This window comes from Phalacrocorax carbo, chromosome 26 (genome assembly GCF_963921805.1).
Source record: "Phalacrocorax carbo chromosome 26, bPhaCar2.1, whole genome shotgun sequence".
NCBI classification, from domain to species: Eukaryota; Metazoa; Chordata; class Aves; order Suliformes; family Phalacrocoracidae; genus Phalacrocorax; species Phalacrocorax carbo.
In genome coordinates this window covers 2,929,215-2,955,687 of record NC_087538.1, presented here as the reverse complement: position 1 = coordinate 2,955,687, position 26,473 = coordinate 2,929,215, and the positions used below count along the sequence as shown (strand labels likewise).

Here is a 26,473-nt window from a genome sequence, read left to right as displayed (position 1 = left end):
ACACTCGGCGCCTGCGCCCGCCTGTCCAGGTACGCCAAGCAGTGTGCAACAGAGCACACTTTCAGGAGTGACCTGAGGAGCTTTTGCTAGCTTGGCCGCGTTGGAGAGGGACTGCAGCTCCTGCATGCAGGAATAGTTGTGTTGGAGAATAACCCTAGGAGGCAGCTGGGTAAAGGGGCTCTAGTGTCAAACACTGATGTGTCTCGGGTTTGGGTTTGTTCATGTAAAGGGAAATGAAATCTGTGGTCTGCATCAGATACGGGATCGGGGCTGTTGGAGGCTGTATTTCTGGGGAAAATGTCACTGAGCCAGTCATTAATAGTAATTCAAAAAGCTCTATAATTGTGATCTTTCCCTGCTGTTCAACAAAGCAGATGCTGTTTTTCTCAACAGAGCATAGTTTTTCTTCCATTTCTTCTTCTTTGGCTTCTTCCCACTCTTTGTCCTCTTTCCTTAGACAATGTGACCCGAGCAGTGTCAGGCAATGGTGTCCCTTCTCTGACCACCAAGTAACGCTTCCCTGAGATCACTTTAGCTTCCACATCTGGCTGAGTGAAAGAGTGACACCCGTCAGCCTCAGCCTCCCTCCGTGCGAGAGTGAGCCTCTACGTGCACGAGGGAGTCCAGAGCTGACTGAGAGTGCCTTGGGTGCTGCCCTTTCTAAAAGCGAAGGGGTTTCTTGCAGCTCTCCTTGCAAAGTGAGTGTGTGGTTTCACACGTGCATGAGCTAGCAGGACGGCTTACGGCCACAGAATGGAGATGGGCAAATCCCCTCTCCTTCTCCCCGGTGCAGTGTCCTGCCTCCTTCCTTGTGCCGGCTTTTATGCTTGCTGGCTCTCTCTGCAACCCCGTTTCACTCTCTAAGCTGGTGGAAAGCTCTCTGCTCTTGTGGGTGCGTTCCCTGTCTGCCTGGGCAGTTAATGTGGCTCCTAAGGAGCTCTAAAACGTGTGCAGGTCAGGGCAAGGGAAGGCACAGGGATACAGGAGCAGAAGGAAGGAGCAGATGGAGAGATGGGGGCAGCAGCAAGGCCTCTCTTTTGGTGGCACTGAAGTGAACCTGGTTTGTGACATCACGTCTGCAGCTGCGACTGACCGTATCTGTAGCTTTTCCTTCAGTAAGCCCGTAACATTGTTGGCCTTTGAATCTGACTTTCATGTACTACATGTCAGTCAACGGTGACATCCCAGAACACTGACTTGGCTGGATGTGATTCTGCTCAAACATGTAATTTCTCAACTTGTTCTTTTTTATTTATTTTCTGGAGCTTTTTAATGCAAAACTCACTCTCTGACTCGTGCCGCCTTGCTTGACTTGACTCCAGTGTCTTGGGCTTTTTCCCGTGTTGTTTATCCTGTCAGTACCCCTGCGTGCCTTTTTGTTGGTGATCTCGTAGGCATCAGAAAAGCAAAGGATTCTGCTTTTGCTCTGCTGTGAGATCCAAACCTGTCCTGAGTGCCCTTTTGTTAAGGAAAAGAGCCGCAGGAGGTGGACGGGAGATTATTCACGGCAAAGGGATGAAAGTTCTGTCAATCTCAAAAATGTCGATGGCTGTCAGGAGCCTCTTTTTGCATTTTCTTCTCTATTCACAGTGAAGAATGCGAGACCTCGCGGCTCAGGTAACGAGCAGCCTGCTGCAGTTTCCCGAGGTGACCATTCAGGCTCTTGGGGAAGATGAGCTCACCCGAGGGTCTGTGCTGCGCGGGCGGTTTTCCAGAGGTGAGCCTTTTCCTCGAAATTGGGTCTTGCTGTGAAGTTGTTACTGCCTGGAGGTGACCTGAGGCACGGGGTCACAGCATCAGCTGTGTCAGGTCGGTGCTGCTCAGGTGCGTCAGGTTTTGAGAGAACAGAAAGGATGAACTATGACAAAATGATGAAAAATGTTAACATTAAAACATTAGTAGAGTTAAACTTTGAAAGGACAACAGCCTGCGCCAGTCTTGAGCTATTAAAATAACACGGGCAAGTCAGTGAGCCCTCCTCAACTTCTAATGGAATGAAAGGCAGTTTTCAAAAAAGTCCTGGTGTGGTTTTGGGCTGTATTTATTGGTACCATCATAACATCCCGTGCAGAACTAGTTCTCCCACAGTGTTAGAGAGGCAGCCTCCCCTGCTTTTTCTTTCCTAGCCTGACTAAAAACAGAAGGAAGAGGAAAGCCCTGTTAGGCGCTGCAGCCAGGTTTGCAGATATTTAATGGGACGCAGAGGAGTGTCCCGGGAGAGCTGCTGAGAGCGGCTGAGCAGATGAGGTAGCTGACTTTGTCGGTGATCTGAAGGTAGAGCCGGGGGCCTGCCTGGGTGTCCGGGCTTCTGCTGAGACCATGTAGAATCTCTCTGTGTGACTGTAAGTGCAGTAGTTGAGTTAATACTCCCTTTGTGTTGGAAGTAGTTCAGTGAAACTAAATGTGCTAACTTCTCTCTGTGATCAGCGCGTGTAAAAGTTGAAATTGGCTCCCGCAGTGCCCATTTTAAGGTAATTCCTTGTTGAAGTCCAAATCCCTGCCCAAAGTAGGCGTGTGTCGAGCAAAGTTAGTAAACTAGAAAAGAATTGGCTGAGATTTTGCCATATTTGAAGTATGCTTTAAGAGTTGTATTCTCATATGTATTTAGATGATTTCTAGCAAAACCAAGCTGAATATGGTATAAAGACTAGAGACCAATCTATTGTAATCTTTATCCCAAACAAGCAGAATTCTTCAGTGCAGGAATGCCAAGTCCAAATGCAAAATAATAAGGTGGTTCATTTTACGATGCATTGGTTGAGGATTCAGTGGGTGATTTTCAATAATCGACCCGAATTCGGTAAGCCTCTCTTGCTCTGTGAGGTACTTCTGTTGAAGCAAAGGGGCAGTGATTGTGATTTTCCCGTTGTTTTCAACCCTCTCTTGGGAGTTTGCTTTAGCCAGCCTTTTCTCTTCTTCCAGGGAGAGATGGGCTGGCCTGGCTGGCGTGTGGCCCTCAGCTGGAGGTCGTGAGCGCTGTGACGGGAGAGCGGCTCTCTGCACACCGTTTCAGTGGAGCCCGTGAGCAGCCTCCCACCATCCGCGTGGTGAAGGAGGTTTCCTGGCAGACGGGAACGGGGCTGCTGGTTGGCTTGAGAGAAGCAGAGGGAAGTGTTCTCTGCCTGTACGACCTTGGAACATCGAGCGTGGTTACAGCAGTAGTTCTGCCAGGAAGGGTAGGTGCTTTTTAATGGGGGAAACGTTGTCAGGTGCTGCATAACGCTGTTTCAGGAGCAGCTTTGGAGCGTCTCTTTGCTAGGACGTCCATTTCCTCTATTGTGTCATCATCCTGTCAGTGCAGAGTGTCCAGTCGAGAGCACCTTGATGTGAAATTATGGGGTTAACGGTACCGTTATCCTTTGAGTTTGCTGAGAGAGTCAAACAAGTTTTCTGGTTTTACAGTAGAGCACGTAGTTACCTCATTCTCCACTTTGACAAAAAGGCCTGGAAAACTACCTTTTTTTTTTAGCCAGAGTGACAAAGAACTCGTCCTCACCCTGCCTTTCAAGTGTTGGTAACATACATGTCCTGAATGGTTCATTATGTCAGAAATACTGTCTTTAAAACATCTCAGACTTCCATGGCTGTGCTGTAGCTGACTTCGGCACATTCCCAGGAGTCTTGGACTAGCAAGCAGGTGACTTTAGAGCAAAGCACATTTTTCTGTTGACTTAGGATGGGAAAAAACAGGCTTCACTGCGTTACCTGGCAGGTGGTTACAGACTGACTTTCAGCCTGAAGCCCTTGAACCTCTGCTTATTGCATATGGTGCTTGTGCCGGTGGGATACTCTGGTGTAATGTTGCTAATTTTCCCTGCCTTCTCTAACCCATAAACTCAAATGACGTCCTTTCCCCTCGGCTCCTTATCTGAGTGTAGACAAGAGTCACCTTAAGGTAATGGAACATCAAGGTTCCCTCTATCTTTACCACCTTAGAATCTGCGACAGATAAATACTTCCGTATTACTCAGCTTTCCAGAGCGTGGTTTGGTTTGACTTGCTAGAATCCAGGCGGGGTTTGTTTGTCTGTAGCGCTACAGTGTGATTGCGGGCAGTGAGCGTTTGTGTGGTGGTGATTTCTAACGAGCTGAGCTGGGTTGGTGCTCCGCTGTGTGGGTTTGCCGATCGTCCTGATAAATCTCAGCGTTTGAGATGGAAAGGCAAGCTGTGTGCTGGCATAGACGTGCAGTCATTCAGACTTGTAAAAGCAAATCTGAATTGAAAACATTAACGGTATTAAATTGGTTTATAAGGGTTGCATGTTTCAGAGCTCTGGAATGGTATTTTCCCCACTCTTGCTGGTTTGTGTGAGGCAGAAGGGCAGCATGCAGAGTCAGGGAGCTGAGACAGGATTTCTGCGTTCCTTCCCAGAAGGAGCTGGCAGCAGTGTAGGAGAGCGTGCAAAGCCCAGCAACAGCCTAAGCATCTGTGTGTTATCTCAACAGGTTTTTTTCCATGCTAATTTCAAAGCACAGCACTATACCAGCTAGAGTGAAGAACATTAACTCTATCCCAGCTGAAACCATGACAGAAACAATATAAATTTGTCTCAAATACTGCGGGCACTTCTAGGAGTAGAATTCTTGTGGCCCAGGGGAAAGGTAAATTCTGTAGCAGATTGCCAGGCAGCGCAGTCACAGCAAGTGCTTGACACGGGAGAGGAGAGAACTTTGGGGCTTCGAGGTTTGGTCAATTTTTCCCCACCTCTGGGGAGAAAACCCAATATATTAAAAAAAAGGACTCCTTGTGGTGCTCACTGCTCTGTTCCCTTGTCGTGTAACAGGTTGCTGTTGATGTAAAGCTCCCTGGTGTCACTGTGTGACATTATGCAAGGAGGCTGAAGGGCAGCCCGTGTTCTTTTGTTGTGGAGCCTTAGTGCAGGAGCCCTCACGTGCTGGTGTCTCTGCTGGAGCCGTCAGGGCTGTCCCGGGAGGGGCTGCAGGTGCGGAAAGGTCTGTCTCCATCAGGGCCTTGTACTAAAGCTGCTGGCAGGCGGCTCCGCGTGTTACAGAGCAGCGTGCGCTTCTCCTCAGCCGGAGCTGGCTTTTGGCGAACCAGCTGCTGGGCTTTTTGCCGCTGTTTCGGCACTGAAAACTTTTCTGCTTTCCCTGGTTGCTCTGTTGATTCTAAATGAGGACTGGTGTAACTTTCCCTAAGCTGGTATCTCCCTTCCGCTCTCTGTAACAATACTCCCTTGCCGTGGCAGCGGTGTGTCTCCCCTGCAACTTGGCCGCTGCCGCGTCTGACTGAGAGCCGAGATTTGCCCTAGTACCTGTTTGGCAAAGAAGGCGTGGGCTGTATCCCAGTGCTGACGGGCTGGGGGCCGTGGGAGAGCGAGAGTGAGTTTGGCCTTTCTTACTCCAGTCCCTTAAATACGGTCAAGTTTCTTGCATTTAACGCATTTTCTGTGTTGTCTTTGAGTTAATGGTTTCTAAGTAGAAAATGGAACTTGGTAAGCTGTGATAATAGACTGCACCATTGCAGTTGGAGTGAGCTCAGCGAAATCCCTGCAGGAAACCCCGTAAACGGAAGGCAGTAACGGATGTTTGTACAGGACATTTTTGGGGGTTGGTTGGTTTGTTTGTTTTGTCTGGATATAATTGGGATCAATGCTGTGTTTTTAAGTCTGAGAAACCTGTATTTACTTTCTTGCTTCTGATGGGCTGATTGTGGCTTCACTTTTGAGTGATTTCTATTTAGCTTGTCAAAGAGCTGAAATACTAACTTGTAGTTTTCCTGTAGGTAACTGCTGTAGAGCCCATAACTAACCCCGGAGGAGCCAGCGCGAGGCCTTGGCACCTGCACCGGGCTCTGCAAGGGTTTTGTGGCGTGGCAGCGGTGGCGACAGATGTTGGTCATCTGCTTGTGGTGGACCTTGGTTTGGATGATCTCTCTTGCAGTCAGAGGGAGAATGAACCATCGGGTGAGCTTGCGGTTTCTAAACTTGAACGGAAAAGTAAGAAAACTTGTGTCTTTTAAATCAACAACACGCATCCCACTTTGAAGCTACTGCTGTGCAGACGTTTATGGCTGCTGATGACAGGTGGCGGTTTGACATCGTCTGGCCCTGAAAGGATTAAAAATGGGAGTGGCTTCATACTCCTCCTAAGGTTACAAATACCCCCTCCCACCAGGGTCCCTCTGTCACGGTGATTCTCACCAGTGAGGGGTAGGAATCTGACCATCTGAGTCGGTGCAGCTGCCTGACAGGAAGGTGTGTCGGACGTGCCCTGTTTCCTGGGAATGTTCTTCTGCTTCTGTTCATTGACTTGGGGCAAAGTTGAGGCTTGTTTTTTAAAGTAAATATGCCTTACCAAAATCCCTGCATTTCACCAAACGGAACCTGTACTTGGTGTACTCGGATTGCATACGCTGTTTTTGCTCTTACAAGAGTGGCCTCGGGAGCTGGTGTCACTTCAAGTAGCTTCACCATGAGGCCCAAACTGCTGATGTGCAGAGCCCAGGAAGAATTTGTCTATGGAGGTTTCGCTTTCACCTGGTTTTGAAATAGGAGCGAGGATACCTGTCCAGTCAGAGAGTTCCTATGTGCTCTGAATGCGTACAAAATGGGAAGAGCAGACAAAGTATTGCATCAATGGGTATTTTGCCGGGGACGGTAGCATTAGTTTATACATGTTGTCACGTCAGTGTTTCAAATGCAACCTGAATGGCATAACGCATTCCTTTATTGTGTGGTTTTGTGCGTGTAGCTCTAGTAGTTGTCACCAGAATTGCTGCTGGAGTTCCACTAAGAAGAGAAATGGTGACCGGGGAAGGGAGACATCTCTGCCTTCAGTTACAGTGTCCTTCAGGAACAGCAATATCGACCCTGTGCTACATCAGCAGAAGCAACCAGCTCGCCGTGGGTTTTTCCGACGGCTCCCTGTCACTGTGGAATATGAAAACTCTGCAGTGGGAGTAAGTCGGCCTTTGCACTTGGTCACGCCTGGAGGTGCAGGGCTCTCAAGGCTCTGCTTGAGGAGGAAGTCTGTTAATTTAAAGAGCCCTTTTTCAGGGAGGGAAATGTGGAGTGTAATCTTGGCCTGTTTAGGAATCCCCTTCTGAAGTAACCATTGAGCCATACCTGGATTCAGTGGGCCGCCTTCTCCCCAGCGGGCTGGGATTGTTCTCCTTATTGTGCCCGTGGGCTGAGGAACTGCGGAAAGCTCCCTTCTCTGGGTTCTGTCAAGCAGTTAGGGTGTGAGAGAGCTGCTTTCCATAAGGCAGTTTGTTCCACCAGCAGTATTCAGTGACAGCAGGAGTTGTGTGTGTTTCAATGAAAGAGACTGTAGACATTATTTCTCAGAAGCAGCTCCTGCAATGAGGGCACCCATTGAAAGGCTGAAGTATGTTAATGATGGGATTGTGGTGATCATATTCTTTAAAGCGTCCCGGTTGAAAGGAGTGAGACATGAAGGATCAAGAGCTGATCTGTGGCTGAAAAGACATTCTCTCCCACATTTCAGCCTCGACCAAAAGAGGGGACTGACCCATGCCAAGGCAGCGATGCATGGGAATGAAAGTCTGCTTGGAACACTTGGAGGGGGAATAAGGGTCATGTCAAGGGATAAGCAACAGAGAAATGAGGGAGATGATTTCAGCTCTGCCAAAGAGCAATCCCCCCTGGAATATCTGACCCAGTTCAGATCGGGATTCACTTAAGCAAATCTGCAGTGACTCACCGGGAACTATTGGCGGCATGAATAGAGAGTGGAGGGATAGTGAGGTGGCAAGAATAGATTGTGAAGGTGCAAAGAAGGTTGAGAAGTCTGGAGGAGAAAGGCTTTAGATAGTCCAAGTAAAGAAACAAGACACTACTGGTGTTTGGCGCTGTTTTCAGCTTGTGCAGAAGAGAGGCTGCATTTTCAGTTCAATATTGAAGCAGGCGACAAGAGTAGGAAGAATCTTTTGCCTGGCAGCTGAAGGAATCTTTCATGTTCCTGCTCCGCAGGCAGAGGAGGAGATAAAGCCAGGTTATTGCCCGTGCTGGACAGTAATTTCCTCACCTCGTGGCTGTTGCATCAAAAGCAGTCGCTCCCGTGACTCCCTTGTTTGAGACGGGAGTGTGACCTTCTGTGCCTTGAGGAGAAGCACGTCAGGGGCTCTTTGCTCAGAAGATGCTTCTCCCCTTCTACAAACAGGCAGGGCCACCAGGCTCACCTGCTTTCTGTTTTTGTTAACCCTGCAGGCACCACTGTCAGCTTGAAGGAGGAAGGATTCCTGTCTGCGCCGTTACTTTTCAAGAGCCTGAGCACGATCCTCGCAACTGTTGCTACTTGTGGGCTGTTCAGTCGACGCAAGAAAGGTGAATAAAAGCTTACTATCGGCCACTGATTTTTTTTTTTTTTTGAGTATTTGTTCACCTAGAGTTGACCCACGTGTATTTGTTTTGTTGAATTAGCCGTGCAGGAGATTCTCTCCGGTATGGAAGGGGCTGACGGTGCGATTTGTACAGGATGTAACAGGGATGGAGAGGGACCTACTAGTTCCTCCCTGCTGAAAGGCAGCAAAGCGACAGTGGCTCGATTTCTGTGCTGGCATTCTTCAATGGCTTCCTTTGTTTCCTGATGACTGCTTCATGATTTGCCTGATATTCACACCGTGGTATGAAAATACCATGGAGCGCAGTGGAGGCTGCAGCTCCAGAGCACTAACGGTGCGGATCCACCAGCCTGCTGCCCCTAAAGGAGGAGGTGACAGCATGGCCGGTTCCCTGGTGCCAGCCTGAGCCTTGGTGAGCCAGCTCAGCTCGGCTGGCAGGGAAGGTGCTCAGCAGCCAAGTCGGTGGTTTCCTGCTGGGCTAATGACTGAAAGGAGGGTGTGGAAGGTGCCGTGTGTGCAGGGGAGGGACTGGAGCTTTGGTGGGAAGGGAAGGGGAGAAAGATCTGCCCCTCTCGGCATCAGCAAGCTATTTACTCAGCTCGGCTGCTCATGGAGTGGCAATCTTTTTCAGTTTGACTGTAAAGCAGTTTTGATTGCGAGCTCTTCAATGCCAAGAACTGTTCCCAACCATTTTTACTCCATAGAACATCTTGAAGCTTCCAGATTGTATGGGTAGCCTTTGCCCCAGAAGCTGTTAGTGTCCATATTTCCTCCTTTGTGGTTTAGCAGCTAAATGTGACCAATTCTTAGGTTTTGGGAAGGGCTGTTTTTCTTTTCAGTGAGACAGTGCTATTCAGGAAACCTCAGCCTAGACCTAAGGAAAGGGTAACGAGGACTATAAAGCAGCTTTGTAACCAAATGTCACCATTTGTACCTTTTCCAGTGAAGGCGATGCCGTGAGTTTACATCTGTTGCAGTTAGCGTTCGCAGACAGGAGGCGCTCGGCTTCAGGACAAGCCATGTACGAGGTAAGACGTGCACGTCCGTGAAAGGATGGAAAGAGTCCTTTTCCCTAAGGGAGTATCAGTGAAGTTGGCAGGGGGAATATTGACCATGACAATTCAGAGATGACTTAAAAAGAAAGAATCTTTTGCTGAGTCTTCCCGGGCACGGCCTTTGTCCATACTTTTTGAAAAGAAGTCGTACAATTTCATACCGCCGTGTCGTGTGTTCCAGCCAGGGCCGTCTGCAAAGAGCCCGTATAAATTCAGTTCCTGAAGAGGCAGCAGCTTTTACAAATAAAATGATTCTTCATTTAAACACCAAGTGAATGGCCTGTAGGAAGAGAAGACAGGGCTTTGAGTAGCTCTGTTTAACCAAACTGCAGAGTTGAATAAGGTTCTGTCTGTCTCCCTTCCTTAAAACACGGGCGTACAGCTTTATTCTGTTCCGGTCTTCAGGTTTAAATTCTTGTTTTCCCTTTGAGCTCTGTCAGCAGGACTTCACAGGACGCTCACCTGCAGGGTCTCTTCGGTGCTGGTCCTGAAACTTCGTAGCTCTAAAGAGAACTCTTTCTACTTTTTGGCTGCGTTACCTACGAACTCTGCTCTTGAAGCCAGCAAAATACGCAAATACAGTAAAGAGTGGTCTGATTTGGTCAAAAAAGTATATGTAAATTTTGAGAAGTGGCTCCAAAGAGGTTGTGTTTAAAATAGAGATGAACTAGCCTTACCTCTCTGTTATCTAACAGATAGAAGACGCGTTTTTAGAACGTATAGTTTTATTCAGTGTTACGCCTGAAACCCTTGCAAAATCTTTTTGATGGGAAAGTAATCTTAATTCAGAGCATGTCTTTCCTGTTGAGGTGCGGTAGGAGAGGATCTGTGCTCTACAGCCTTGATATTTATTAGTAGTATTTCCTAGAATGGTTAAGAGAAAGCTTGCCTGTTCTCAGAGTAGGTGAGTTAAATGTAACATATCAGGTCATACGAGAATGGATTGTCTCATGCCAGTTCCTTCTAGAGCTGTGAAACTTTAGGAAACTTGGGTAGAATGAGGTACAAGCAATTTTTTTATTTTCTGGTAGGTTTTTGGAGATTTTTAGCTGCTTAGCTTTCGGTTTTGTTTGGTTGGTTTTTAATTGTAGAGCTGCTCTTTGTCCACAATCCACACACCCATGTGTTGTAGGGTAGAGCATTTGACCAAGTGCTGTATTTGGAAAGACAGTATTTCAGCCAATGCTTGCTTAGCAAATGGTGGTCTCAGAGGTTCCACACAATCCTGCTGGAGTTTCTGTAGGTCTCAAAGTAGTTGGCTGACTCTGTAGGAATTCGTGCCCCTACACGCCTTGCCCACGTGCATGCCATGTCCGCTGGGTTGTTTTGCTGTTGGCTGCACTTGGTGAAGGCAGGGAGGCATATTTCACCCTTTAGTCCCTGAGGAGGTGAGAGGAGGAGCTGGCAGGAGCTGACGTGGTTTGAGAGAAGAGTGTGACTCAGTAAGACGTTCTCATGGCTACTCCCGAGGGATGGGCTTTCACTCTAGCGGTGTGTGCCTATAGATAATGCCTCGCAAGAGAGCTTTGGCTGCTGGAAGGCCGTGACTCCTCTAACTTCATCAGTTCTGTGATCAAGTCATGGAGCAAAGCGCTTTGCATGCCTATGTATGGCATTATTTCAGATCTCTCTTTCTAGATAAATACGTAGGTTTGTGAAGAAACCGGGATGGTGCAAGGAATTCTGCAAAACACATTTAGAACCAGTAATGCGAGGGAAATGCTCAGTTCTGAAAATGTGCAAAGCTTTTACGACCAAACTTACCCGTTACGGTTTGACACTCAGTTCTCTTGCTTGTCAGCTGTAGTTTCTCTTTGCCATCAGATTAAGCGCCTGGGAGAGATACAGTACAATATGCAGGTTCTATTAGACATAGACATTCTTTCCTACTGAGGTATAATGTCTGCTTTTCTCTCAGAATGACCTTTCTCTCGCCTGTGATTTTTTCTGCAGGGTTTGGCATCCTGTGTTGAAAAGTACAGTTTGGATCTGACGGGTGGAGCCTTTCCCTTGAGAGGGCAGGGCAGCAAGGCCAAACTACTCAGCTGTCAGGCTGTAGAAATCTTTCCCAACTGCATTGACAGAGAAGGCAGCGTTGATGAAGGTTTGTTCCTGATGCCCGTGTTTGGTTGTTCTAAACTAAATGGCTTTGGCATCCAAGCAGTGAATGCTGTTCCATACCCACAGCCTGAAAGTCTTCAGTATCTGTATAGACTAACTTCTTGGGCTTATTTCAAAGGAAAAACTGGGTGCTTAGGTTCTGTGGGACTTGTTAAAATAAACCCTATTTTTCCCTTCAATGCTTGCTGACATGCTGTAGCGATGTATGGTGGGGTCACCTCTATAACACCTGTCAGTCATTTTATTCCTCCAGCTCTCGTCTTTGAACAGTAGGATCATCCCCTCCATTGCTTAGGAATGTTCCCTCAACTTTCTTTTTTCCCCTCTTCCAACCTATGCCTGCACCTGCATCCAGCTGGCGGCCGGTCACGAGTGCTGTTCCCCAGGGCTCGGTCCTGGGGCCAGGTCTGTTTGATACCTTCCCCAAGCACCTGGATGAGCCGGCAGTGTGCCCGCGTGGCCAGGAAGGCCACCAGCATCCTGGCTTGTATGAGAGATAGTGTGGCCAGCAGGAGTAGGGCAGTGATCGTCCCCCCCTACTCGGCGGTGGTGAGGCTGCACCTCGAATCCTGTGTTCAGTTTTGGGCCCCTCACTACGAGAAAGATACTGAGGTGCTGAGTGTGTCCAAAGAAGGGCAGCGAAGCTGGTGAAGGGTCTAGAGCACAAGGTTTAGTTGGGATCTTAGGGAAAATTTCTTCACAGAAAGGGTTGCGAAGCAGTGGAACAGGCTGCCCAGGGAAGTGGTGGCGTCACCATCCCTGGAGGGAGTTAAAAGATGTGCAGACGTGGCGCTGTGGGACAGGGTTTAGTGGTGGGCTTGGCAGTATGAGGTTTACAGTTGGGCTCGATGATCTTAAGGGCCTTTTCCAACCTAAATGATTCTACGAGTCTATGATCTGCCTGTGCACTTTGCCCTCTCTGTGTCTAATAGGTTCCTACACCTACAAGCTCTTAAAGCAATAGCTTCTGGCTTCCCTTGTCCAGATCGACAGTTAAAACTCCTCTGGTGTCTTTCATTACCTTGCAATAATGAGATGTGCATCTCTGGGTTTGCACATCCAGTGATGCTCTGAGCACATCTCTGAGCCGGCTGCAGTGATAACTTTCACAGCCTTTTGTTTGGGTGTGTGAATGCCCTTCCCTCTCTTCTTACTGGCCTTAACTTATGTCTGCTGTTACAAAGACGACAGTGGCATGACTTTCTAGGCTATTTGTGTTTATTAGCTTTGTCTTAGTCCTGAAGAGGCAGCTTCCACCTCTTTTGGGGTGCCATCCTCTAACAACAGCGTGTCAAAATCTAATGAAAACCCCTTTGGATTTTCTCCACCTGTGGCATGATTCTGAGGAGAGGGCCTTCTAAAACCTTGTCAAAAACAACCAACAGGCGCACCCACCAAAAAAACCAAACCCAAACCAACAAAAAAGGCCCTTTCGGTCCCCTTTTCATGAAGTCTGAGGCATGGAAAAATGCTTGTCATTTTTCTGATGGCTCCTCATTAGCTTTTATCCAGAAACTATTCAAGTTGTAGGCCCACATGAGCTTCTGTTGGATGTGGGTTGAGGTTAGAAAGGAAGCTGGCTTCTGATTTATGAAACTACTTGACATCTTCAAAGGCAGTTTCAGCGGCTCACACAAGTGAAAGGGCACAGAAGTTCACGATGACACACAGTAAAGCGTGGGAGGCTCCCTGAGCAGCCCTGATGAAGTCAGCAGAGAACATAGACCCATTTTGCCAAACGACCTGTCTCCTGGTTCCCTGCTCTGTCAGGGTAAAGGATGCACCCCCCACTTTGCTCACATCTGGAGAATGCCTTCTCCCCAGAGACGACAGACCATGCCACTTCTTGAGAGAACCCGAGTGTAACATGGTCAATGTTTGATGTTAAACTCTTTGTTCCAACCTCCTGTTTGTTGGGGTTGGGTTTTGGTGTTTGTTTTGTGTGATAATTGTGTTCTTTCATTCTGACTGTGCTGGAAAGGAGCTATTCGTAACACCCGTAATCGAGTCGAATCTGGAAATTAATAATGCCAGCTGAGTGATCAAGTGTATACGACAAGAATTTGTATGCTTTCTAAAAGCAGCAATGTATGTTTTCCTAGGGTGGTGGGTTGTTTTTTGGTTTTTGTTTTTTTCTAACCATCTTGATGCACTCTTACTGTATGGGAGACTTGATTACCTGACAATTGTGTATTGGATTTGTCTTAGGACGGATACAGGTTGAACTCGCAAAGGGGGGCAGCATGACTGAAACCTATCACAGAGGTGATGCTATGGTGTACATTTTTAAAATTCTTCTTAGTCAAGTGTTGTGTTTCATGAGTGACGTAACAGAATGAAGCCAAAATAGAAAGTGATGTTTTGAAAATGTCAGATAGATTGTATTTTCTCCCAATAAGAAACAATGTCTTGTCTTTTACAGTCATATCTCCTGACACCAGTGTCTCCGTCTTCAGCTGGCAAGTGAACACACGCGGCCAGGGAAAACCATCTACTTATTTGGGTGTATTTGACTTTGACTGCTGGTATGAGGCTCAAAAGCCAGGCTCACTAAGGTAGGTTTTTATGAAGCTGGTTTCAGTATCCCTCCCCATAATTCACTGGAAAGTCGGCGTTTAGCTTCTGCACTTGTTTTCTTTCAGGCCAGAAGAATCCCTTCAGGACTGCCCCTATTTTGCACTGTGGTCACTGGACGCTGTGACAAGCACGACTGCTCCAAACCTCCTTCTGGATGTTGTGGTGCAGGAGCGCAGCCTAAGCTGGAGAGTTCCTCCTTCTTACCCACAACCTGAGCTGTGTTTTCATCCAAGCACCTATAATTTTGGTAGGTATTACACGGCTTTGAGTAGTGATAAGCTTAAACCGAGCTCAAATGCCATTTATTGGTTCTCCTGGTCACTGTTTGTCACGCAAAAACCCAACCAAACCGAAACACCCCAACCCCGCACCCACCCAACTGTGATGACGTTGTACTGACCAAGTGTGTGCTGTTGTGACACCTGCCTGACAGGCGGCTGGGTCTGGGGGTTGGGTGCTTCTGTAACGCAGCCCGTGAGGTGGTGCTGGTGATCAAATGAAAGGACTCTGGGCTGAAGCTCAAAGCGCAGCACCTCGATAGCCCCGGAGGTAAAATTTCTACACTCAGCCATTATTTTTCTAAAAAAGGCTGTAAGTGATGTCATGAGGAAAACGGGTACTCAGTTGTACCTTTCCAGAGGTTGCTGTGACAAAAATGCAAACTGGTGCTACCATCATGGTGAGAGTATGGAATGTTGTCCAACGTTCGTTGTCTCTGCAGATGGCACGTGCCTGCTGAGCTCTGGAGTTGTTCATGTGACGTGCAGCGGCTTCCAGAAGGAGGTGAGCTTTTACTGTGTCTTTATGGAGAATGTCAAGAGATGGACCTTTCCTAAGCTTTCCATGGCGCTGCTTTCGGTGTCAGGGACCATTTAATGCTCCTCCTGCCCATCCACACGCGTAACTGCAATTGTACCCTGCCAGTTTTATCAAATGTAATGTTTGAGGTCCCCTCTTGGGAGTATAAACCCACCGTTGCCTCCCGTTGAAGCACGATCAGGGACTGAATGTCTAGAAAGGAAGAGAGCGCTGCTGTAGGAGCAGGAAGAGAAAGTCGGGGAAAGGTGTTCCTTCTCTCTCATCAATGAGTGCAACTGCCTGCGTGGTCCTGAGTTCGGGTTTTGATCCCTGATGAGCTGGGAAAAGAGGACAGAATGGAGAAAAGGAAGCATTGTTCCCTCAGAACAACCTTCAGGCAGAGGAGCACTTGGTAGGAAGGGGAGAGCAGTCTTTCCCTGCCCTCATCTTCCTCTCTACTGGATTCCTCACCAGATCTGTGGGGGTGCGTTGGGGCAAAGCGCACTTGTGCACAGTGTGGTAGCTAACATGAACGTCTTGGCAGGTTGGCCTGGCCCATAGGCTGTTTCTTTTGCAAGCCTGATGTAGGCTCTTCCATTCAGATTGGGTGATCTGATGTCAGCTCCACGTTGGAAATAATTGGGAAATGCAGAAATTTGTCATACCCTTTGCTGAATTGAGACTAGATCATTCAGAGGCTTGTTAGGGATTTGAGCAGGAATTGCTTGTGAATGTGAGTAAGACAAATCTCAGAATTAGGGGCAAGAAGCTTGGTTTGGGGTTTTGTTTGCCACCGTAAGTCGTACTCGGTGTGTTTCCTTGTCTGAGACTGGTTTTCAGAAAAAGATGGAAATCTGATGTGTGTATTTGAACGTGTAGAAATGGCTTTGAATGTGATGATTTTATTTAGAAGGGAAAGATACTTGTGAATGAGCTTAAAAAGCCAAAGAAAGAAGCAAACAAAATGCAAAAGCCCTAAAAAGGACAATTTGATGAGGGCTCAGTCTTGGGCCCCTCGGGACAAGAAGGACATAGAGTTGCCGGTGCGTGTCCAAAGAAGGGCAACAAAGCTGGGGAAGGGTCTGGAGAACAGGTCTCATGAGGAGAGGTTGAGGGACCTGGGGTTGTTTGGCCTGGAGGAGAGGAGGCTGAGGGGAGACCTTATCGCTCCCTGCAGCTGCCTGACAGGAGGCTGTTGTGAGGTGGGGGTTGGCCTCTTCTCCCAGGTCACTAGCGATAGAACAAGAGGAAACGGCTTCAAGCTGCACCGGGGGAGGTTTAGGTTGGATATTAGGGAAAATGCCTTCACTGCAAGAGTGGTCAGGCCTTGGAAGAGGCTGCCCAGAGAGGTGGGGGACTCACCATCCCTGGAGGTATTGAAAAGACATGTAGACATGGCACTTGAGGCCTGATTTAGGAGACATGGTAGTGTTGGGTTGACAGTTGCACTCATTGATCCTAGAGGGCTTTTCCAACCTTAAGGATTCTATGATTCTATGTTTCTATGTTCATTTCACCTGGAAGAAGTACCACAACACCAGCTGCACTAAGCTACTCCTTAACAGTGCACGTCTGTGCCTGCCTGTGCTTTGCCCTTCTGAAGGATCGCCACGGCATTAGAACACAGTGTTTGAAGTGCCTAAAACTGAAACCTATTAGAACATCAATGTTTCACTTCTTTTCTGTCATTTTGGGAAATGACAACTTAATGTTTGGGGTGTCGTAACTGCTTCATGTCTTCATAGCCTGGAAAGCTGCTTGATCTTGGCTTCACTGCTTCCATGCAAACGTTGCAGAGTTCTGTTTGTTCTGTCCCCTTCGCGCATTCCTGATGGCAAACTTCTCTGCACCCCATGTGCCATGGGTATAAGCAGGGCACGTTGCTGGGAATAGTTAATTGGAACGCAGTAAATTGAGAGGATAATGCAGAGGCATGCAAATAAAGATTAGAATTAGCCTTTGGGAAGTTGATGTGTCAGGGGAAAAATTCCATGTGCTCCTCACAGCAACAAGCAGCCCAGCCTGTGATGCCTGAGTGAGTGTAGGGTTAGAAACAAGCACTTACTGTTGGTGGTTTGGATGTTGACAGCAGGTGGGATTCTCCTTTGATTTCGCCTGTTACTTTTAGGAGGAGCAGTTAGACGCGGTCTTGTCAGCTGCTGCCCAGACAGGTTCTGTAGGGCTTCTGACTGGCTGCATTAAGCTTTGGACATCTAAAGGTAAGACTTGTTATGTTTTTTTTATGTTGCATGGTTTCTTCGTTTGGAATTCTTGATTCATTTCTTTTTTGTTCTCTCTTTTTAAAGAGCAGCCAAGTTCTGCTGCTAATTTACAGTTTGCCCTTGACTGGACATGGAGCAGAGTGATCTATACACAACACAAATTTGATGACATATGTGAGTACTAGTGCAGCCATGCTGCAAACCTAGAATCAGTCTTTCCAGTTGAGCTCATTCAGTGATCTGCTGGTAGATGGTCTTGCCCGCAGATCTGGAAGTGCACTTTGAAACTCTGCAATGGCTCTGTAGGCTAACGATTTCATACCTGTTCTTGAAAAGGTGTTGCGCTGTTTGACGGCTCCTGCAGCTCCACTGACCCGCAGAGGTTACAGGCTCTGCAGCACCGCCAGTTGCTTTTGAGCAACCTTAGCACAGTCTTGAACTGTTTTCTAACAGAGGCACAAGAGCTCGCCGGAGAAGGTTTGTCACAGTATTTCTAACTCTCTGGTATGTCTTATGAAGATTTGGAACGATGCTGGGGCTGTAATTGTGGAAAGAGGAGCTTCTGTTGGTTTTGCTGATTGGCAGAAAGTCAGATGTAGCGGGGAGAAGGGGCTTAAATGGGAGGGGTTGGGGCTGCCACTTACCGCGCGTTGAGTTCAGGGCAAGAGTTTGTTGGGGAGCTGGTGCGAGTGGGTGGGGAGGCTGCGGTCAGCAAGGAGCTGTGCAAGCACCCGGCTTGAAATTACAGCAACGGGATGTGGCACTGTGACAAATACTCCCTTTGATTGTCAGCCAGCAGTGCGTGATTGCATGCAAATATTGGATTGGAAATGACTAAAATCAGAGAGGAAGCCTAAATGAGTAACATGTAAAGTGAGTTGCATGAGTTTCTGTAGCTGTTTCTATTACAACTTGTTCCTGGCATATTGAGGAGAAAAGAGAAAATCCCTTTGCTAGAGTAAACGTCTCTGCTACGTGAAGAACAGGTGCCTTATCCATGAGTGGATTTAGTAGTTCCAACTTCACTTTTTTTTATTAAACCTTCAGTGAATCTTCTTCTTTGTAAGGGTTGCTTGTGATTGTGGGCTTTTACTTCAGAGAAGGACGTGATACAGAGTGCAAAATGCACAGGCAAAGATTTCTACCGTGTTATTTTTCTACTTTCTCTTTAGTGCAATGAGGGGAGCTTTATAAAAAACAAAAGAAATTGCACACCAACAGTCCTCTTAAGCTTCTTTTCATGTTTTGCAGACTTGACAAATAAGCTGGCGGTGACCAGCCTCGCAGCTTTGTATGCACGAGTGGTCCTCTGGTTCTGTGGGTCCCGCCTCCTGCCCGAGGGCTCAGGTAAGCCTAAACTGTCACGCGTCTGTAGCAGTCAGTGCTTCCTATGAACACGTGCTTCCCCATGGTTTTGTCAAGGCTTCATCAATACCAAGTCGTGCCAGTTCAGTGACAGCAGATGCTGAAGTTCTGCTGCTGAAATTGAGATTTCACTGTTTTTTCAACTACGTCGTGTAGAATGATGGAAGCAGTTTCTTTCCGGGGTGTTTCTCAGAACCAGCACTAAGCCTCTGAGGGAGGGAGTTGTTCGTGCCCACAGCTTGAAATCTTTGGGATTGTAAACAAGTAACTCCTAAAGCACCAACACGGGAATGCTTGATTTTACAGTAAAAGCCTGACGTGCGTGTTTTGAACTTTTTACGGATTGTTTGAGGAAAAAATACACCTTGGAAATAGTTCATCATTTGGATGGGTTATAAATCCTATTGTCAGCCTTAACTGTCTTACGCATGTTCACATGACATGTTTAAAAACCCATTCCCTTTGAGAACTGGGGTTTTTTTTTTTAGAGTGAACTTCAGCTGACACTACATGTTCTGGATGCTACATCACCTGTAAGCTTGAAATGGCACTTAGGACAAGGAGGAATTGAGTCCTGTGTCGTAGGTCTCTTTTAGCAAAGGCAGAAGGAGGCTGGGCTTCTTTCAAAGTCGGAGGCTGGCCTGTGCTTTTGATGCTTAGCTTGTGTGTTCTTCTGTCTTTTTAGTCAAAAACTGTAGGTTGAAAATGGGATATGACTTCTTTAACTTACTTCTTATTTATTGCCTGTAGGTGATGAGATGCGTTTCTCTAGACCTTTCTACAATTATCCTCTGATTCGGAGCTACTACGCTGGTCATCGACAGCAGCTGGAGCGTTTATCAAGGTAGGATGTGCAGGAAAGCTCTAGAGCAGTTCCACTGCAAATTCAGAAGCGGCAGCAAGTGGCTTTTCCATCAGCAGCTGTATTTGCTACGCTTCATGCATTTGCTGGCAACACTCTTGTCTGGAGTGATGCGTGTGTCCTGCTGAACAGAGAGGTTCCTCTCCCGTGTTGAAATGTTGATATATACCTCTGCTTAGTGCCCTTTGTTGGTATCATCATTGTTTTGACGTGCACGTAATTCATTGGCAATTCTGTGTCATTTGTTACCACTGGAAAAGGTCGTGTGGTGAGGACAGGATCAGTCACGGCCAGGTCAGCAAGGCACGGCCTTTGCAGAGCAATTGTTCTGGGCACAGAAGAAAGTGTGTTTTAGGAAAAAAAACAACAAAAACCAAAGCAAAAATAATCTCTCTCAATGACCAGTGATAGATGGCGATAAGGGGATTGGCCCAAATCTCCCACTCCCAAGCACCGCGGTGTCGTTGAAGGAGATGGGCAGAGTCACATGCAGCTGGCACGGCCAGCGCTCTCCTGGCGACTGGATAAAAGCCCCTTCCTCACGGGAACTCCCTTTCCTGGGCTGGCTCACGAGCATAATGGTGATGCGCCTTGGGTTAGGTGAGAACAGATTTTTCTTTGGCAACTGTTCTGTAACCTAAAGAAAGTCCTCAAGTAGCCGTGGCTGTGGCACCGTGAGCAAGGTGCAGCAGGAGGAGTCCAGGTGGAAGCTGCTCTATGTCAGGCGCTGGCTTTCAAGCTCCTCTTCCTGCGCGTCCTTCTCAGGTAACTCTCGTACAGGCTCACGGGCTCCTTAGAAGCACCACCTCCAGCGTGCTGCTTCTGCTCGTCCTCCTCGGGAAATGAAAGGCTGGCGTCGCAGCCCGCAGGAGCCTGCGATGGGCTTCTGAGGAATGCAGTGTTTCACAGGCCAGCCCTCCGTCACTGTGATGGCACGTGCAGAGGCGCAAACGTGCTGCTTCAGGTGATACCAGAATTCAGCTGCGGGCTCAGCTTTCTGACCGTGACTGTTTTTCAGTAACAGAAGCGAGGTGCTGAGACCAAAGCCTGACATTGCCGTGCTGTGGTCTCACCGCTGTGCGTGGGAACACTCCCGCTGGGGGCGTGAGGTTTGGGGTAGCTTTGCTCACACTGCCCTTGTATTACAAGTAATGCGGCACAAAAGAAAAACTGAAAACTAAAAGGTCGCTGCAACTTTCCCCTTAATAAGGGAGCTTTTTGGATTCCTATTTGGAGCTCCTTTAATAATTCACTAGGATCTAATGAGCACCTTTCACCTGACTCCGAAATTTCTTTCCAGTCTACTTCAAGTCATGATCATGCCTTTGTCTGTTTGTTCCTTTCCTGGAGTCGTGGGAGCTTTAGCTGGTTTTGTTTTGGCTGGAGGAAATCTGTGACACTGAGAGGCTGGAATTAGTGTTTTCCTCTGTCAAATCCTCGCTACGTTTTGTTCCAGAGGCAAATGGGACTCTGACTGCCTGATGATCGATGGGATGGTTTCCCAGTTGGGAGACCAAGTTGAGGAGATGTGGCAGAGAGAGGAAGGAGGAACTGGGAAATACCCACCTCCTAGTTTACAGGTGAGTGTTGTGTTCCCTGAAAACAACCACCACCACCACCACAAACCCCAGCCCCAGCCCAGCCCTCCCCCAAAGCCAATGATTTCTCAAAGAGAGGAGTTTTAAAAAGCTTCTACCTTTTCATTCCAGGCACTGCTGGAGCTCTATTTGCTAGAAGGCGTTGAAGAAAGCCACAAACATGCAATCGTATCCCTTGGAGTTATTTCTGTTACACCTCCAGTATACGCGCATCAGGGGTCTGAAATGTCTGTCACCTACGCGTTCGATGCATTTTCTAATTTGTGCTTCAAACGCACTGTGGATGAACACGTGTAGTTAAGAATTAAGTCGCAGACAGAAGCATTGTTTGATTTCTTTGTACTGTGGATTGTTTAGGAATTTTTAAAATGTTTTGTTGCAAAGTCTTTTCTGATGTGAGAAAACAGGTTTACTAAGCAATGTTAAAGGTAGAAAGCTCCCCTAGATTGTCTCAAAATGTAAACTGTTTTTCATTTTTGAAGCACCCACAGCTGTAGCAAACAGCTGCTTCCTCGAGCGATGCACTAGAATGTGCTGCTTCAGAGCAAAAGGATTTCTGACAGCGGTGTACCAGGACCTGATGTTGCTGAAATCATCCATTTTCCAGCACAGCTAAGAGGGCTTGCTTTTGTGCTGTTACAAGTGCGGGCACACAGAATAATAGAGAGAGAGAAGGGAAAAGTCATTGGGCAGAAACTGAACTTTTAAGCTGCCGAAATACACTGTGTTGCTTTGGTTATGTGTTGTCTGACCCAAGAGGGGAGCCTAGAGAGCAGGGGCTTTAAAGCTGTTGCACCCCGGAGCTCTCTGATGAGAACAGACCCCCCAAAACAGCTGTCAGAAAGAGAGAGTGACACTGCCGATGAGTGATCCACATACTGGTTTAAATCCAGTTTTAATCATGCAGAGCTAAGCTGTGCTGTAAGGACACCCTAATTTCAGTTGTTTTATATACGCTGGAAAGGAGGGAAGAAACCAGCTGTAGAATTTGTTTGCTTTAATAATCAAGCATTGGCTGTTCTCGTGTTTTGAATGTCCAGCTGGTGGCTCCAGTGACTAAAGAGGGAGCCTGTGTTTCCAACGGAACTGTTTAAATATCGAAAGGCAACCTTTCTGAATGCCTTAGAGAAATCAAAGAGTCTGTCTTTCTGGTTATTTATTCAGAATGCAATTTTGTTGTTAGGGCCTGACTATCTTCAGGTTGCAACAGCATGAAATGGCAAGACTAATACATGAGTATTTTCTGCGTCCTACCACTATGATATTCTTATTTCCTTTTATTATCTATTAATATTCTATTAACAATAGTAATAATGTTATTTCATGTGATAAATTGTTGGTCTTGCAAATCTATTAGCCTTAATTAGATACTTGATATCAGACAATTTACTTGCTGCTAGACATCACGCATCCCTTTCCGAACAAAACAGAACCTTCCGTCGACTCCTTCGCAGCTGCCTTTGCCATCCCTTCGGGCCTTGTTAAGCTTATTCGAGGTTTTTGGCTTCTAGACCACAAGGACTATGAAGTAAGCATGTGACAGTTTAGTTGGGCACACATTGCAATACAATGCTATGATCTATCAAATGATGTAAAAACCCTGGTGCTTAGCTGATACCAGGTGATAAAACATGGGAAGCTTCTTTTTTGTAATGCTGCTTCAGCAGCACCTTCAGCAATACGTGATGGTCTGCAGTTTGGTTTTAATTACGTTGAGAGGAAATGGATTAAGACAATGAAGAAGTCAGCGTTAATGCTTGACGTGTGACTTGCCAAAGCCGTCTGTTCAGGTTGTTCTCAGCAGAGCAGTCGAGCACTTTCTCAAAAGCGGTGGTTTGGGCACTTTAACTATTCAAACTGCCATCCTGGCAGCAAGACTTGAGACAGAAGACCGCAAAAGTGACTTTTCAATCTAATTCATGTTCCCTCTGATGCTGAAGGTTGTTCTTTGCCCGTCACAATGTTAATATAACCTGTTTGCCTGGGAGAATGACTTGTCTTTATGAGAGGTGATGTTTGCCTACGGAGATTTGGTTATCCTGGCCAGGTGTGAATCACTCCTGTCAAAGGACTCCCTTTGTTCTGTACGGCTCACGGAATATTTTTTTCTGCAGACACTTCAGCATTTATATTTACCTGTCCGGTACCAAGCCCTTCATTAGTCACCATCTAAGTTTATTCAACAGAGATTCACCCTCACTGAAGACACTTTTGAATCGTTTTGTTGTGCGCGTGTGTGTCTCTATATCTTAAGAAACCTGATCTCTACATTCTGCAGAGCTCCCTGGCCCTGCTGCTTGAACCAACTGCAACCAAACCTGTGTCGTGGCAAGGCGTGCGAATTCTTCAGTCCCTCATGTGCCAAGGAGAGCATAGGCGAGCCCTCAGATACACGCAGGTGATGAAGCTCTCGGCCTCCAGCTGTAGCGAAGTGCGGCTTTTCCTCACTGTGCTGTTGTCCAATAGGTAAAGAAATATCTGCCACCATTTTGGCACTCAAATACTGTGAGAGGTGGAGAACAAACACTAGAAATCACAATCCCCTACACTTCCTTTGAACTTTGAGCACAATATCTGGGGGGCATCTTTTTGGTGATACCATTAATACGCCTTTACGTCTCACAAAATTAACTACAGGTGCATGGTGGAGGCTTGGGCTCTGCTGCAGGAGCACACCACTCAGTTAAAGGAGGAAGAGCTATTAAAAGACATGTATGACATCTGTCGGGAGATGGGACTAGTGGAAGACTTCCTGAGGCTGCCTTTCACAGACTCTGAACAAGTAAGTGTGGGCAAGAGGAAAATCTGAACCCCGTCTTTGCCAAGAGAAGAGGCAGGGTCATCATATATGTTTTCAAATGTGTTATTTCTCATAGAAGTGTTTGGAGAAATTTTTACGGACTCATGAGATTCTTTTAGTCCGGCACCTGCAGCGTGCCAACTGTACGGCAGCCCCACAGCTGAACCAGGCGATGAACGTTCATCTCATGGTAAGCGTAAAAGTTCTGCCAAGTGTGCAAGGTTCTCTTAGGGGTTACTAACTAGATTTAACAGTGCTCAATAAGAATCCTGCTTTCTTTATCACACCCTTCTTTGAAATACTTGCAATAAGCATCTGCACCTTTCGTTACAGCTGAACCTAAAAGTTGAACAAAAGATTTCACTTCTCCAAAGCGACCCTGTGAAGTTGGAAATTCTGTGTTCCAGGCTGTTGTTGACTCCACGTCAAATAGTTTGTTTGTGTCTGAGGATTAAATAAGTGTCGTGGTTTAGCCGGCAGCTCAGCCCCACACAGTCGCTCGCTCACTGCCCCACTGTTAGATGGGGGAGAGAATCAGAAGGGTAACGCTCGTGGGGTGGGATAAGAACAGTTTAATAATTAAAATTAAAAGAAACAACAGTAGAAATGCAATGTAAAGGAGAACAACGAGAGGCGCAAAGCCCCGCGGGAGGGGGGAAGGGAGGGGAGAGGGGGAACGAACCGCCGAAACAAACCACACGCGCCGCAGCCGCCCACCGACCCGACGCCGCGCCGCCTCTGCGCTGCCACTGCCCACCCTCAATATACTGGTCATGGTGTCACATGGTATGGAATGAACCTGCCATTGGCCAGTCAGGGTCAGCCGCCCCACCATGGCCCCGCCCCTCCCAGCCCCGCCCCCCCGCCACGCGGCAGAGCGCGGGAAGCCGGAAAGGCAGCCGCCCCCCACGGTGAGGAGAATTAACCCCTTCTCATCCAAAACCAGCACAATAAGTATCTTTCCTGTCAGCCACTCTTACCATTCAGATATTCAGGGACGTACGTTATGTAGGAACGTTCGGATGATTGGAAGTTGTTTGGGTCACTGTGGAAGGAAGAGTGTGTTGTATGTCATCTTCTGTATCTCACACGCAGCTCTGGGTGCCAACCCACAGGCAACATTTGCATCATGGGTTGTTCTTTTTATTATTTCCTCAAGCTATAGCGTGAGGTCTGCAATTCCACAGCTTTCGTTTTACCACTTTTTGGACAGAAAGTCTTACCTAACTTCTGAGTCTCAAAATAGGCAGGTCAAATTCTGTGTTATGGGAACTTCTGTTGTGGTTCTGTGATCCATCTGCTGCTTTCCAGAACCATAGTTTCCCAGGGAAGCAAACTTGTGGGGTGGTTCTGGAAGGCTGAGGTCCTGCGTTTGAAAGCTTTCATCCCGGGGGAAGGGGTGTGTAGGCAGCTTTCTCTTCCTCATTTTAATCCTCACTTCCTCTTGTCCAACGTAACCCACCGCTGCCCTGGAGATTCAGTCACCTCGGGCAGTGGCGTTTCAGGAAAAACAAGGGAAAGGCACTATTTTGTCAGCCATGTGAAGCTTGTGGGTGCTGACAAGCGTGTCAGAATGAGGTTCTGCAGGGTGCCGGCATGGTTTTAACTTAAAGTTGTAGGTTCTGCTATTATTCTAGTCTTCCTTCCGCTTGGCTAAAAATTCCGGGTGAAGCTGGTGTGCGCTGATGGGCAGAACTGGCTGCCGCTCTGTGCAGGGGGTGTATTTTACTGCACCTGTAGAGGAAACATATTCCCTAATTCGAAATAGCACCGACAGCTCCGTGCAATGAACTTCTTGTAACATTTAACTTCTTGCTTTACGCTTCTCGTTCATCAGAACGACTGTGCTCCTCGCTGGAGACAGAGAGCAGTTGCCAGAAATTCTCTCTCAGCCCAGCACGGCAAGACGCTTCCTAGAGGTCAGAGGCAGCTGGCTGTAGAGAGAGCCAAGCCTTACCATCTGCCTTCGTCCGGACCAAGAGAAGGTAATTTTTAAGGGGGGGAATATAACGCACAACTAACCATCGCTTTGATTGCACAAGGCTGATCGTTTTTCCCTCGTGCTTTACAGCTGCAAGACCAAAGCCAATCTCGACAGTAACAAAACCAGCTAATGCAGGAAATGTGCATCCAAGGGCACCTTTCAGCAGTCGTGTGTTGGCCAAAGTTAGAGAGTTATGGGTAGGAAACGAGCAGAAACCCAGTTGAGAGAGAGTTTTTCTGTTATGATAATGTTTGCTATGCAAAATACATGTGTTTATATTATGGTAAATGTGTTCAGAGAATTTAAGATGGCTAAAACTAAAACCCTGATTACCATCAAGCTATTGGTGTACACATCTTGCTAGACTTGATTGTGTGATCAAATAGTGATCTCTTCCCACTTGCTGACACATTTCTGCTTTGTTTCTGCCTCTTTTACTTAAAAATAGGCAGAACGATAAAGAGCAGGAAAGAGGCCTGTAGCTGTCAGATGAGTTTCCTACAGGTGGTGTGGCCAAATCAACCCCAGTTCTGGTATATTTGGCCTTGAGGGCAATGAAGGTCAGTTACTGCCCTTCTCTGCTGTCCTTTTGCCATGAGAAAAGACCAAGACCTTGGGCAGATCGTACTATAAGGACATGCCCGGCGTGCAAATAAGGCTGCAGATAACTAAGTAGTTTAATCCCCCATCAGAACCCCTTCTCATGGAAGATGACTCTCAGGGTTGTCAGCGCACTCCATTTATTTGCTGCAATTCATCCCTTCCCATG

The 26,473-nt window shown here is 47.3% G+C and overlaps 1 protein-coding gene across 1 annotated transcript; it reads left to right on the top strand.

Moving 5' to 3' along the window:
- Nucleotides 1–1,596: 1,596 nt before the first annotated feature.
- Nucleotides 1,597–26,005, top strand: LOC135317489 (protein ELYS-like). Its single transcript, XM_064473782.1, has 24 exons — nucleotides 1,597–1,717; nucleotides 2,923–3,176; nucleotides 5,743–5,923; nucleotides 6,711–6,918; nucleotides 8,189–8,305; nucleotides 9,266–9,350; nucleotides 11,331–11,481; nucleotides 13,921–14,053; nucleotides 14,141–14,322; nucleotides 14,797–14,852; nucleotides 17,002–17,092; nucleotides 17,180–17,269; nucleotides 17,432–17,576; nucleotides 18,077–18,081; nucleotides 18,347–18,442; nucleotides 19,211–19,304; nucleotides 20,779–20,902; nucleotides 21,032–21,088; nucleotides 22,302–22,448; nucleotides 23,199–23,386; nucleotides 23,558–23,702; nucleotides 23,797–23,910; nucleotides 25,558–25,705; nucleotides 25,792–26,005. Exons 1-24 carry the CDS (start codon nucleotides 1,597–1,599, stop codon nucleotides 25,926–25,928), a joined length of 3,069 nt encoding a protein of 1,022 aa, XP_064329852.1. The 3' UTR covers nucleotides 25,929–26,005.
- Nucleotides 26,006–26,473: the final 468 nt, after the last annotated feature.

What these genes read in the sequence shown, in the direction of transcription:
- LOC135317489 (XM_064473782.1), top strand. Translation starts at nt 1,597, where the DNA reads ATGCGAGACCTCGCGGCTCAGGTAACGAGCAGCCTGCTGCAGTTTCCC. An exon ending in CAGTAGTTCTGCCAGGAAGG is followed by an intron (nt 3,177 to 5,742) that starts GTAGGTGCTTTT and finishes GTTTTCCTGTAG; the next exon opens with GTAACTGCTGTAGAGCCCAT. An exon ending in ACACAAATTTGATGACATAT is followed by an intron (nt 17,270 to 17,431) that starts GTGAGTACTAGT and finishes GTTCTTGAAAAG; the next exon opens with GTGTTGCGCTGTTTGACGGC.